Source organism: Anguilla anguilla, chromosome 10 (assembly GCF_013347855.1).
Source record: "Anguilla anguilla isolate fAngAng1 chromosome 10, fAngAng1.pri, whole genome shotgun sequence".
In the NCBI taxonomy this organism is placed as follows: domain Eukaryota; kingdom Metazoa; phylum Chordata; class Actinopteri; order Anguilliformes; family Anguillidae; genus Anguilla; species Anguilla anguilla.
The window spans coordinates 1932029-1946066 of record NC_049210.1 but is presented as its reverse complement, the minus strand read 5'-3'; the positions used below and the strand labels follow the sequence as shown (position 1 = coordinate 1946066).

The 14038-nt window shown below is 40.3% G+C and overlaps 1 protein-coding gene across 1 annotated transcript; it reads left to right on the top strand.

Annotated features, from left to right (window-relative positions):
- Nucleotides 1–509: 509 nt before the first annotated feature.
- On the top strand, nt 510–7793 carry LOC118206359. Its single transcript, XM_035378973.1, has 4 exons — nt 510–779; nt 2505–3431; nt 4958–5021; nt 5647–7793. Exons 2-4 carry the CDS (start codon nt 2600–2602, stop codon nt 7256–7258), a joined length of 2508 nt encoding a protein of 835 aa, XP_035234864.1. The 5' UTR covers nt 510–779; nt 2505–2599; the 3' UTR covers nt 7259–7793.
- Nucleotides 7794–14038: the final 6245 nt, after the last annotated feature.

Sequence of the window (14038 nt, the reverse complement as noted above, 5' to 3'; positions counted from 1 at the left end):
GTGCAAATTCAGCACGCAGCTTGCAAACTGTGAAACTACACAAGACTACTGATATAACGTATAAAAACCAGAGAAAATAATGAACAAGAATCAAAGGTATCAACACTTTTAATTGGATTGCTGAGAGCAGCTAGCTACAAACAGGTTTTGTAGTTCACTTAACCCTGTCTGTACCGCATGTGTGAAGAAGTAGCCTGGTTTGGCGATAATGTGAAGGTGCAGCACTGACTAAGCACACCCACACCTTCAAAATGGCCAATAGGAAAACAGTGCATTTTTGATGACCAATCACAAAATTACATAAAATTATGATTAAAAAAAATAGCTATAATGGTGATTTATTCTGAGTTTTCATTGGATGGGCAGATGATTCCTCTGGGTGGGCAATGCCCACCCCAGCCCACCCGCAGACACGCCCCTGACATAAACACAAATGAGCCGGTATAACAAAAAATTATCTACTGCGGTTTAGTCACTTTTTTTATTCTCAGATAACTGTTTATGGCCTTTCTTGTCACTGCTTGTTCTTTGAAAGGACAACCATTCTCAAGTGGCTTCAGACTTTCATCTACTGCTGTTTGTCCCTCCTTATGATAAGAGCTAACTGCGAAATTGTCTGTTTCTGGGAAATAGAGAGTCAAAGTACGATTACTGATTTGTAGCCATTGGTTAGCTCTCCTCAGAGGGAGGGACCAACAGCAGCAGATAAGAACCTTAAGACACTGACATGCACTCAGTGCGCAGTGAGTGAAGAACACACACCAAGGGGAAAAAAATAGGTAAGACCTCATACTTTCAAATTATACCTTTGAGTTTACGAGTTTCAATGAGTTTACGTTGCTTGGCAAGAAGACTGAATTAATTATTTTAAGAATTATTATACTGCCACTCAGATTTACATGCTAAAAATGAATGGAATTAGATAACTACCAAAATGTTACAAATAAAGTCACAATTGTAAAGTAAAAATCTGTATATGAAAAATACTGCGGTGCTAACATAGCTTATAGCTTAATTATCTGGACTATGAATATTTAATATTTTTAAAACTATAAATATACAGTTTACCTTCGCATTCTCATTTTAAAGAAATTATGATTTTCTGTTCTCTAAAACCTACTTCAGCCTTATTCATATTCAGTCTTTCATTTTGCGGCTGCACAATTTAAAACTATGGATGCTGTGTATTAAGATGTGTGTTATTAGTAAGAGCACAATGTAAAATATTGGCAGGAGTAGAACTACTGCACTGCATATTCCATGAGCCTCTGAGTGTTAAGAAATTCGCCAAAAATTCGTTTCACCTAAAAGCAACACTTCGTAGCTTACACAATCTTGTTATAACTAAGAGATTCGCTGAAAACAATAATTGTTTTCTTGCATAAATCACTAGATGTATCAACTTACATAATACGAGTTTCACGTGTTAACATTGACATTAAATAGCCTACTTAACCTGCAAACGTGACTGTTCTGACAGCACAACATTGAGAGATTCGCTGAAAAAGAAAACGTGTTTTTAATGCATAGGTTAGGTATATCAACTACAATATGAGGTTCACTCGGGCATTTCCATGTTGTAAACTGGGAGGGCTTATTATAATAATATTATAGATGAGGCTGAGACTAGGTTGTTCTGTTTACACCGAGGTAGACTTAGAGTACTGCATATTGTACAGGGTAGACTTAGAATAGTTTATATATATATATATATATATATGGGGAAGAAAGGTTATTTAAGTGACATTGAACGTAGCATGGTTGTTGGTGCCAGACCGGCTGGAAGTTGGGGTTGAATCATTATGTGGCAGATGGCGGCCGCCAGTGGCCGCTGTCGGGTGGCGGCTGATCCTTGGCGGCTGTTCTGGCTCTGGCGGCTGATCCTTGGCTGGTGCCCTGGCTCTGGCAGCTCCTGCCAGATATTTTGTGGCGGCTCTGGTAGCTGTCTGGTTTTCCTGCCAGATATTTTAGTCGGCGCTGACAGTAGCTACAGAATTTCACAGGTTATTTACAGTTATACGCTACCGGAATTCGCTATTTACAACACTTATAGTAACACATTTTTACAACCCCCCAAGCCAAGCTAGCCGGTCTTTGCCAGGATTGCCACAATATCATTACTTATGTTTCCCTTAACTTTCCCCATTCGGAAGCTAAGCTAACAAGTCTGACAAATGAACAAGAAACCATATAGGAAACAAATTATTACTACGTAGCTACCTCAAGATTCCATGCAAAAGACGTAGAGATTTGCCAAATTCCATGTTCATGTTCTGGTATCTTCGGACCGCAAGCCATGTTGGGTACAGACGCCCCACAAGGGAAGCTAGTCTCACCCGGGACACATGCTCTCTTTCTATCTTGCTCCCGATTTAAACTGTCGTGTCCCAGTCTGAGCCATATAACAACGGAAAGTAAAGTTAAATAAGTCTCATTAGTTATTCATTCAGTATTCTGTCTCAGCCTATTTCTTTTTCTCTTTTTTTGATCCTGTGCCCGCATAGGACACAACAACTGGCGACGAGGTGTGGATTCGTTTAGGAACGAACGGGAAGCGAGAGGTACCAGCAGCAACTAGCGATAGCAACGTGGTCAAGCAATGGCGGTTTTCAGCAGTGAGTTGGGTTTGTGCTTTAATGAGGCTGACGAAAGCTTCACCACATACGAAGAACGTTTTGCACATTTTATAGAAGCCAGTGGAATAGAAGAAGGGAAACAACGGGCCGTTTTCCTATCCGTGGTAGGTGCAAAGACTGTCTCGTTACTGACCTACTTGGTAGCACCGAAGAAGCCATCTGAAACCCCACTAGCAGACATTTTGAAAGCATTGAGAGATTTTTATGTACCGAAGAAAAATGTCGTCAGTGAACGTTATAGTTTCCGTGCAAGCAAGCAACAAAGTGGAGAGTCTGTAGCAGAATATGTAGCCGCGCTAACAGGGCTAGCAGCCTCGTGCGAGTTTGGCCTAACGCTAGAAGAACAATTAAGGGATCAGCTAGTTTATGGCATTAGTAGTGAGGAGCTACGTACTAAGCTGTTAAGTGCTGCACACGGAGAACAGTTAAATTGGGCAAAAGTGATGGACATTGTGAATAATTTCGAGTGCACAACTACAAGTTTGAGAACGTTCCAGCAAACCCCGCTGAGGACAGACAGTGTGAGAAGTCACGAGGGTAAGGCGTGTGCTCGCGGGACCGCAGAGAAGACACATGACAGAGAAGAAATTCTGGGCGCCAGAGAGACAACGTTCAACACATGCCTTGGAGAGGAGCATCCAGCGAGGGAGACAGCCAACCAGGGCAACAGCTCCGGCAGACCATGTCCATTCCCGGAAAGCACAACCGCAGAGGGAGAGACCCTTTACATAGCGAAGGAACCAGCCAGCATGGGACCACGTGCTACAGGGTTAAAGAGCCAGTCAGCACTAGGAGGTAAGAGCGTTTGTCTGGCAGTCGGAGGGTTGCCGGTTCGATCCCCCACCCTGGGCGTGTCAAAGTGTCCCTGAGCAAGACACCTAACCCCCAACTGCTCCCAACGAGCTGATTGGTACTTGCATGGCAGCCTTTCACCATTGGCGTGTGAGTGTGTGTGTGTGTGTGTGTGTGTGTGTGTGTGAATGGGTGAATGAGAGGCATCAATTGTAAAGCGCTTTGGATAAAAGCGCTATATAAATGCAGTCCATTTACCATCACGCACACTAAGCAAGACTGAGATAAAGTACTTTCAAATTGAAAAGGAAGCACAAGGCATCATTTTTGGGGTACAGAAATTCAGGGATTATCTGTATGGAAGGAAATTTGTATTGGTTACAGATCATTAGCTACTTGTAAAAATCCTAGGGCCAAAGACAGGGGTACCAGCCTTAGCCGCTGCCCACCTGCAGAGATGGGCATTACTTCTCTCAGCCTATCAATATGACATAGTATACAGGCCTTCCTTGGAATATGCAAATGCACATGGTCTACTTAGGTTACCATTAGAGAAAGAAGCACCAAAGAGCAACCAAGAATTCATAGTGTCATGGTTGGAAGCAATTCCTGTATCAGCCAAAGACATTGAGAAAGAAACAGACAAAGACAGGGTGCTTACCAAAGTTAGGCATTTCACAGAGAATGGTTGGCCTGAACATGTTACAGATGAAGTGTTAAAACCATATTGGAACAGACGTGAGGAACTCACAGTTGAAGCAGATTGTGTGTTATGGGGTTTACGTGTAATCATACCTACGGCGCTGAGACCCAAGTTGTTGAAAGACTTACATGAAGAACATTTGGGCATTGTCAAGACAAAAGCAGTATCTAGAAGCCATTTTGGTGGCCAAACCTAGATAAGGAAATTGAAGAAATGGTGAATAGCTGTAAAAAATGCAAGGAGAACAGAAATTTGCCAAACAAAGCTCCAGTACATCCTTGGAAAAGGCCAGAGCAGCCTTGGGAGCGAATTCATATAGACTTTGCTGAAAAAGGGAAAAATCAGTTTCTGCTGGTCAGTGACGCTTACTCACGCTGGCCAGAGGTCACTGTTAATCCTAAATTAATTAGTAATTAGCCAACCCATTAATCCTGCTTCATACATACTCCCAAGTAGTCCATGGCCTACTGAAGCCAGGTAACTTTGGTAAAGACTTTGCTTTGTGACATAGCCCTCTAGGCAGCAAAAAACATCAACATGAGGAAAACAGCAAGCAGAGGCACATACAGCTACCCTTCAAATAAGCGTTTTGTTTGTCTTGTTGGTTACAACTCATGATGTTATAAAATCAGTTAATTTGAATTTCTAAGCAATTTACAAATACCAGATATATCATTATCACTGCTTACAAATATTTCAAAGGACCCCTCCTTCAATATTTGTAAACAGTGATGATGGTCTGTTTCAAATTGATACTGTTCACATTGTTCTCTGACAATCACTGAGCTTAGTAAACCATTTAAACATTACGTTTGTTTTCCAAAAGATTCCAGAAGACCTCCAGGAAGCTCATCCCAAACGGATCTAGAGGAACCTAAGAACGATGACAGGTGTGTTTGATGTTATTGCATGGATGTGTTTCCGCAATTAGATTCTTCTGTTTGCAGCGCTGTCCTTTTTAATGTGGTATATACTCTTCTTCTGTTCTAATCCGAGCTGTGCCCAGGGTTTTATACATGCGGTGGCACTAACTGGTCCCGTATTAGGATTGAACATTGAACACTCACTGCAAATGTGATTTACACCTCAACGGACAATTATGACACATTATTGTTCTATTATATTATTGTTCTAGCTTAGTACTCTAATACCTAACAGGTTTAGTTACATTGTATTGAGACCTACCCATGTTGCCACGTCCCTGGTTCTAATGCTTTCATTCTACCTTATAAATGTTTATATTTTACATTGTATTTAATGGAGTTCATGGGGAGATTGGCTCTGTAAAAATAACTTTGGCAGACCACCAGTATTATATAGATTATTCATTACTGAAGACTGAAAACAGACAGATCTCATTAAGGTTTATGTATATTTGACTATCATGTAGATTATACAGCATAGCTATCCTTCATTTAATTTGTTCATCAATAATATTTTTTTTATTTTAATACTGTATGATAATATTTTTTATTTTAAGTTTATAGTCTATTTAATAATGTTTCTTATTAACAGGATCCAAGGAGCAAACAAAATTAAAAATCAAATCAACAATAAAAACATCTTCACTCCACTCTCAACTGGTAATCCTGCAATTTACAAACTTAACCTGAAGTCAACAGGAAATGATCAGGTCTGCATAAAGGACTTTGGAAGCCAAGTATTAGGGAGGCGTAATAAAACAATCATGCTTCTTGGTGCCACTGGATCAGGCAAGACTACCCTCATCAATGGCATGATCAACTACATCCTGGGAGTGGAGTGGAAGGATGAATGGAGATTTAAACTGATAGATGAAGTGACCAATAAGACACAAGCAGAGAGTCAGACTTCAGAGGTCACAGCCTATCAGATTCACCACAATGAGGGCTTTAAAGTTCCTTACTCTCTCACCATCATAGACACCCCAGGGTTTGGAGACACCAGAGGCATTAAACAAGACAAAGAGATCACTGAGAAAATCAGACAGTTCTTCACCCGACAAGATGGCATTGCCAGCATTGATGCTGTGTGCTTTGTAGTGCAGTCAGCTTTAGCTCAACTTACACCTACACAGAAATACATCTTTGAAGCTGTTCTTTCAATCTTTGGTAAGGATATAGCATCCAACATCATTTCTATGATCACCTTTGCTGATGGACAGAAACCCCCAGTGTTGGAAGCCATCAGAGCTGCTGATATCTCATGTGCCACAAAAGAAGATGGGTCCCTTCTTCATTTCAAATTCAACAACTCTGCCCTTTATGCCTCAAATGAACAATCAGATGACAGTTTTGACCAGATGTTCTGGAACCTGGGAAAAAAAAGCATGAATGGATTCTTCAACAGTTTAAACACAATGGAGACCCGGAGCCTGCTGCTGACTAAAGAAGTGCTCTCTGAGCGCAAACAGCTGGAGGCCACTGTAGCAGGAGTGCAGCCACTGATCCAAAAGGGCCTCGCAAAACTCAATGAAATACAAGAAGCAAAAGCAGCACTGCACCAGCATCAGAGTGCCATTAATGCAAACAAGGATTTCACATATGAGGTTGATACTGCAGTGGCAAAGAAGGTGGAGTTACCAGTAGGAGTCCATGTAAACAACTGCCTTAAATGCAACTACACCTGCCATGATAACTGTTCCCGCAGAAATGATGATGATAAGATTCGTTGTTCGGCACTGAAGAATTCCTACTGTACAGTGTGTCCTGGCAAATGCATATGGAGTGTGCATCACAACATGAGATACAGGATCGTGACAGAAATGAAAAAAGAGACGAGAACATATGAAAATCTGAAAAAACAGTATGAGGTAGCACAGGGAAAAAAGAAGACTGCAGAAGAGATTGTAACACAATTGGAGAAGGAATATGATGAAGTTCAGTTCGACGTTTTTGAAATGACTGATAAAATGTCCAGGAGTCTACATCGTCTGCAGGAGATCGCACTTCAGCCAGACCCACTGTCCACCCCAGGTTACATAGAGCTGCTAATTGAGGCTGAGAAGCAGGAGTGTAAACCAGGATACAAGAAGCGTGTGGCTGAGTTACAGAATGTCCTTGAAGGAGCAGTTATTGTGAACAAGGTGACTAAAGGAGAGCCACTCACAGATCAGGAACATAAAATGAGTTTAGGTTCCAGATTTTAAAAATGGCTGTGGCTTCAGACCAAGAAGTATGAATCTACATAAAACATATGATACATAAAGGGTGCATAAAGCACATTGCTGAGTTGGGAGAACTTCCATTAGCAGGCGGTGAATAAGCAGTTAACTATCAGCTAGGTGGTTAAAAAAAGAATCATTCAATGAACAGGAAAATAAATTGAATTGCTTGCCAAAGCTAGTGGACTACATAATAATATAACAAGTTGGTTCTCTGATTCAATATTGAATGAAAAAAGGAAAGAAACAAAAGCTGAATACGTGCGGTCATGCACATCGTAATTTCATTGTGAGCATATTACTTTTTAATACAGTCGCTTGTACGCGTTCATTTAAGTGTGACTTTATACAGTTTAATTATGACATATTTTACTCCTGTAACTTTAAGGCTCCATCATCATTATTAGGTTGTAACAAGTAGGGTGTCTGCATCAGACTGATGTAAGATGTAATTCATTCATATTTTGACCTTGCATGCCATTTTTTTATCCTATAATAAAATAAAACCTTTTCACAACGGCTCTGAATTTGACGATTCATTTATTTATCAAGGAGTTTAGATATTAAGATGTGCATTGAGGGGGGAATTCCGACATCCGCTTAGCTTGACTTAAGCGCTTTTCTGACTTTTTGGTCTCTATTCCACTGAGATTATGACTTTACGTAACGTTTGTGCACATAGGGCAGAAATTCATACAAATTGGGGTGTCTCATTAAAACACCCTTTAAGCCCATTCTAACACCAACTTTAAGGACAAGTTCTGATTTTTTAAAGGCTGTCGTTCATTTTGGATTAAAAGTTTATTTTGAAGCTTGCGTCAGTTTTTAGAAGCGTAGTGAAGTCCTTCCTCATGAGGTTATGATGTAAGTCAATGGGGCACCCATTTACATGCAATAAATGTGTTCAAATGTATTCATTTCGAAACTGTTGTTTCCCTGAATTGGGCCCTGCTATGCCTGTATACTTGTTTGCTATCCAGCTACCTCTACAAGCTCAGTGGCCTACTCATGCTATTGCTTGTCCAACTGGGCTGGAATTTGATCCATTTAAGTTGCATTTACCTTGGATTTTTGGCTACTATATGGCCGTAGCACAGAGGGGCTTCTGTGATCCTAACTGTAGGAAGCACTTCTGGCTAAGTAGAAGGAGCTGTAGGAAGCACTAAAGCAGAGGCTTAATCAGATGTGCCACCCAAAGGCTTTCATCAGTAGTCCTTTGATATGATAAATTGTGCTCTGTAAAAATATATTTGTCAGATCTACTTTAATCAAAAGGCAACACATTATGTCACACAACAGCTAGTGCAGTCAGGAATGGCCTAGCATGGGTCTGGTGACAAAACTTTTACTGTCACTTTAGTGATAGAATATTCCAGAAAAAATTGAGTTGAAAACTTTTCTTCATTTATGGCCAGTTTGGTGCCCCGTATTTATTATCCAAGAAACAGAATATATATTAACAATATTTGCAGTGTCCCTAAGTGAGGGATAAAATATTTACAAAATTTACAGCGGTTCAGATAGTTTATTATTTTTCCCCCTGACTCGACAGGACAGGATAAATACACTGAAAAATACTTCCCCAAATACAGCTAGTAGCCTACTACAGAGCTGCACCCAATACTCACTCATGACAGCCACAGCACAACTGACTGCTCCTCAGCTCATTCTCCCCAGATACCCCGTGGGTAACGTAAGGCCCTGCCCCCTTCACTAAACTTTGTATATAACACATATGAACATTCACCATACACTTCAATCAACACATAATAGCAACACAAATTCATTTCACTTTGATATTCTAATTCACACAATAATGTGGACACAAGTGGGCCAAATTTAACACCTAATTTTTTAAATGCCAAACTATACTTTAGTGTTAAACGAAAGGTCAGCATTGCTTTTACACAGCCAGTAAATTCATTACTTTCTACCTCAGCACCTACCTGCAAAGCACAATAAGGGTTACCTGGAATCCATTTCAGCATTCCAGAACATGAAATTCACTTTGTCTGCCAACTGTTACAAACACACACACACACACACACACAAAAAAAGTTAGTTTCTAAAGGTGTGCATCTAGGTACAGAATAAAGCTTTCCGACAATAAAAACTTGAATGAAAATGTAAAATTAAGATGGCCATTATATGTTTGAAATAAACTTTGTATTACAGTTACGCTTTAAGGGAATAGATTATTAGTAGTGCCACGCCAAACTTTAAAAATAGTTCATAGCCAAAGATTTACAACAGAAGGTTTTTACATAGTAAGAAACAATATGATAACTCTATCGCCCCCTGGTGGCGGAACACCACCGCAGGCTATTTTAAACGCCACTGAGTTTGCAGTGGGAACATGTTCATACTTGTGACTGGACTCGTTATCATAGCACAACCCAGAGGACACTTTTAGGTTTCTCCTGTTACATTCAAGGCAAGTATGCATTTCCAAATACTTTACTTTTCCCAACTAAACATGCTACTTACCAAAATGTAGATACAGAAACGGAGCAATTTTGTTCTGAATCCTGGAGAAAAGAGGCTTCATTTAAAATTTTCTGCAAATTGTTCATCTGCAGGAATTTTGTCTCCTCTTGATACACAGCAAGTGATCAGGAACAGATAACATTATAAAACAAAAAAACAATTCTTATTATTATAGCTACACAGCAGCAGGTTAGGACATTGACTTACTGTAGCTAATCAATTCCAGATTTTTGAGAACTTAAAATAGTCCCGTGTGACTTTTTCCCTGTGATATTATCACCTATTTCAGTAAGATTATCATCACAGGTTTCAAGAATATGTAGTTGCATCTACAAGATCTACTACTTCTGGAGTGCAATATAGTTTACACAAGAGAGAACCTGTGCCTGACCTATTTTATAAATTCCTGTGACCTTTGACCTCCTCAGACACTCGCCACATTCATACAGGCATCGACCCTGTCTGCACTCGACACCAACTCCAGCGGACCAAACAAAGACAACCTCAAGCTTTGCCGTAAGGAATTCCTTTAATACAAATAGTCAGCATATTCTATGACATTTCGGAGGGAGTTGGACAAAAATACTGTTTGAGGTACAGATCTGCAGTCGTAACTTAAGTTGTGCTCCGGGAGGAGAGAGGGAGCGGCGTCAAATCAATCCCGTGCGTTAAAAAGGAGCAGGAGCAGAGTCAGAACCGCACAAACGCACGTTCATACGACCAAGGCATTTCCAGGGCCCAGCCCCAGCCCCTATGACCACGGATTTAACAAACGCGGTGGTCCAGACGTACAGCAACAGGCACGTCTCATCGGCAGAAGTGTATCTGGGCCTCCTTTCAACAAGGGAAGATGTGCACTTTCTGATTAAAAAATAAAATAAATACAGCGTTGAGTATCTTGAACCCAGCAGGCTGCGAGCACTCTTGACCATGTGACCGTTTGCCCATGTTGGACACAGTACTGCAGCGTTCCACCTCCACCTGTGAACGGCAGAGTTCCCGCGGCAGGGGCGTTGCCGGGGGGGGGGGGGGGGGGGGGGGGATGACCAAAGTTAATAAGGAAGAGCCTTTGTGTCAGTGTAAAAAGGTGCAATACAAAATAAAGTTGCATTGGAAAAAAATTAAAATAAAAAACACTTCTTTGATGTACTTGTTGCTGATGCCATGTTACCATGGCGATCCTGAGCTAAGATCACAAGAGTGGTGGGATGTGGTAGATAAACAGGGCAGGGAAAGGGAAGGAGTTCTGATTGGCCGTACTACTGCCGCAGGTGATCACTTCACCACCTGCCTTACTTGCTATGGGTCTTGGGATTGACAGATTTGGAGGCACCAATTCAAAAAGGGGCAGGAAGCAGGAAACAGGAAGCAGGAAGTGGGAAAGTGGGAAGCGGCTCAAAGACTTTTTAAGGGGCGAGGCACTCAGCGCAAACGAGAGGCGCATGATTTTACTAAATTCAAGAGGCTGGACTCTGATTGGCTGAGACAGACTGAGGCTAATGGCCTGACGAGGAACCAAGCTTTGCCCAAAAAGAGAAAAACAGGAGACGCAAACGCAGGAGACGCAATCCTGGGGAATTCTCTGCCTTTAAATAATAAAGCGCGGGAGAGGCCAGACAGAAACGTGTCACAGGAAGCGTTTCTGCTTCTCTCTCTGTTTAGTCCACCTGCACAACTCTCGGGAACAGAGACAGAGTCTTCTCTCTTCGTCTCTCCTCTCCAGGATCAAAGGGCTGTCAGCACCACACACCTCCCAGTCCTGCACATTCCCCTCCAACATGAGCCCTAAAGCCAGGACACTGTCCCCATGGCCGTTTTTAAAAAACGAAAAGCTACATGTGCAGACATTGTGATTATTATCCTTTGAACTAAAAGCTAAAAACTATGTAGAACTTGAGTGAGCTTACAGCAGTGAGGAGAGTCTGCTACTGTGGATGCCTATTTGCACAGTTAAAGACTGGAAGATGAAGGGGGGGGGGGTGTTGAATGAGCCCACAGACTGCCTGCCCCCCCCACCCACCCCTTGACGTATTCCCCCTATGGGACGTCCTGCAGGTGAAGAAGAGTGGGAATATTGCCGGCGGGTCAAAAGCGTGGGGTCTGGCTTCCTTTAAATGATCGCATCTCTGACTGAGGCTACTTTGGTAAAAAATAAAAAATGAAATTTTCACACATGCAGTATCATATATTTCCAGTTGAGGATAGAAGGGTGAAAGTGATGTAGGAATAAATCCCATGCATTTTGAAATATGGCAGGTGGTCTTTATTTTTATTTAAATGTAGAATTTTTCACAGGTCCTGGAACACCTGTTAAGATAGACGTCATCATGAACCCCAGTACGTACCAAGATATTTAAATAACAAAACAATGCCCTCCCCCCAAATGATCTTACAAGCTTTCCATTTTCATTTAAAAATTAAACTTTTGAATGCAATTTACTTACGATTATCTGCTTATATAAGTGTAGATATCATAAAATGAAATATTAAGTGTTTATAGACAATTTTATACAGTTTAAAGCATTTTTAATCATGAAAAAACTGGTTTAAGCAGGTGTGTCCAAACTTTTGACTGGTACTATACACTCACCGGCCACTGCATTAGGTCCACTTGTTCAACTGCAAACTGCACCCGTTAACGCAAATATCTAATCAGCCAATCACATGGCAGCAACTAAATGCATTTAGGCATGTAGACATGGTCAAGACAATCTGCTGAAGTTCAAACCAAGCATCAGAATGGGGAAGAAATGTGATTTAAGTGACTTTGAACGTGGCATGGTTGTTGGTGCCAGACGGGCTGGTTTGAGTATTTCAGAAACTGCTGATCTACTGAGATACAGTTTTGTATTTTGTTAAAGTAATATTTTAAGTAATAGACTACTTTTCAGATAAAAACTTGATCAAGGGTCTCTGGGATTACCTGGAGAGCCAGAAGCAAGCGAAACAGCCAAGAGTCTGCAGAAGAACTGTGGAAAGTTCTCCAAAATGCTTGGAACAACCTACCAGCTGATTTTCTTATAAAACTGCAGGATAGTGTACCTAAGAGAATTGATGTAGTTTTAATGGCAAAGGGTGGTCACACCAAACATTGATTATATTTAGTTTTTAACTATTTACTGCTCTTTATATTATTTTTTAGATATTTATAACCTTTCATTTCATTATTTTTGAAAGCATATTAGCTGTACAACATTTTTTTTACAGGTGCCTAAGACTTTTGCACAGTACTGTATGTATGTATGTATATATATATATATATATATATATATATATATATACACATAGATAAATAGATGGATAGATAGATAGATATAAGTTTTATATTGTGCAGAAAGCTTTCTTTTATCATGTGTCAGACAACTGTATCTAAATTAAAGTTTAAAGAGTTTAAAGATGAATATTCTACTAAGTGAAACATGTCCAAGAAAAGTGGCTTTTGGAAATATGAAATTCATTTAATAATTAAATGATTCAGCTGACATGCAAGTGAAACAGTTCATGTCATAATAATTAGGATCAGTGATAGTTGAGTTTACACTGTTAACTTCTTGAGGGACTCACTCTGTTTGAAATAAGTTAACACTCAAACTATATCAAGATATGTGTGTATTTATGTAAAATTGCAATATATAATTCATTGGTTTGAACTTAATCTAGATACAGTTGTCTGACACATGACACAAAGCTTTCCGCACAATATAAGACCTGTGTGTATATATATAATCATAAATGAGCTGGTATAATAAAAAATTATCTCTTGCTGTTTAGTCACTTTTTTGATTCTCAGATAACTGTTTAGGGCCTTTCTTGTCACTGCTTGGTTTTTGAAAGGACAACCATTCTCAAGTGGCTTCAGACTTTCATCTGCTGCTGTTTGTCCCTCCTTATGATAAGAGCTAACTGCTAAATTGTCTGTTTCTGGGAAATAGAAAGTGAAAGTAGGATTACTGATTTGTAGCCATTGGTTAGCTCTCCTCAGAGGGAGGGACCAACAGCAGCAGATAAGAACCTTATGACACTGATTAACCGACGCTGCTCTTTGCTCCTCCTTATGATAATAGCTAACCATAATAATAATAAAGGCTGCAAATCAGTAACCTAACTTTCACTTCATTTCCCAGAAACAGACCAATTCAAGTAAAGGGTGTGCTAATGTTTTACAAAGGTATGCTATATATATATATATATATAGCCATTGTTTAGCTCTCCTCAGAGGGAGGGACCAACAGCAGCAGATAAGAACCTTAAGACACTGACTTGCACTCAGTGCCCAGT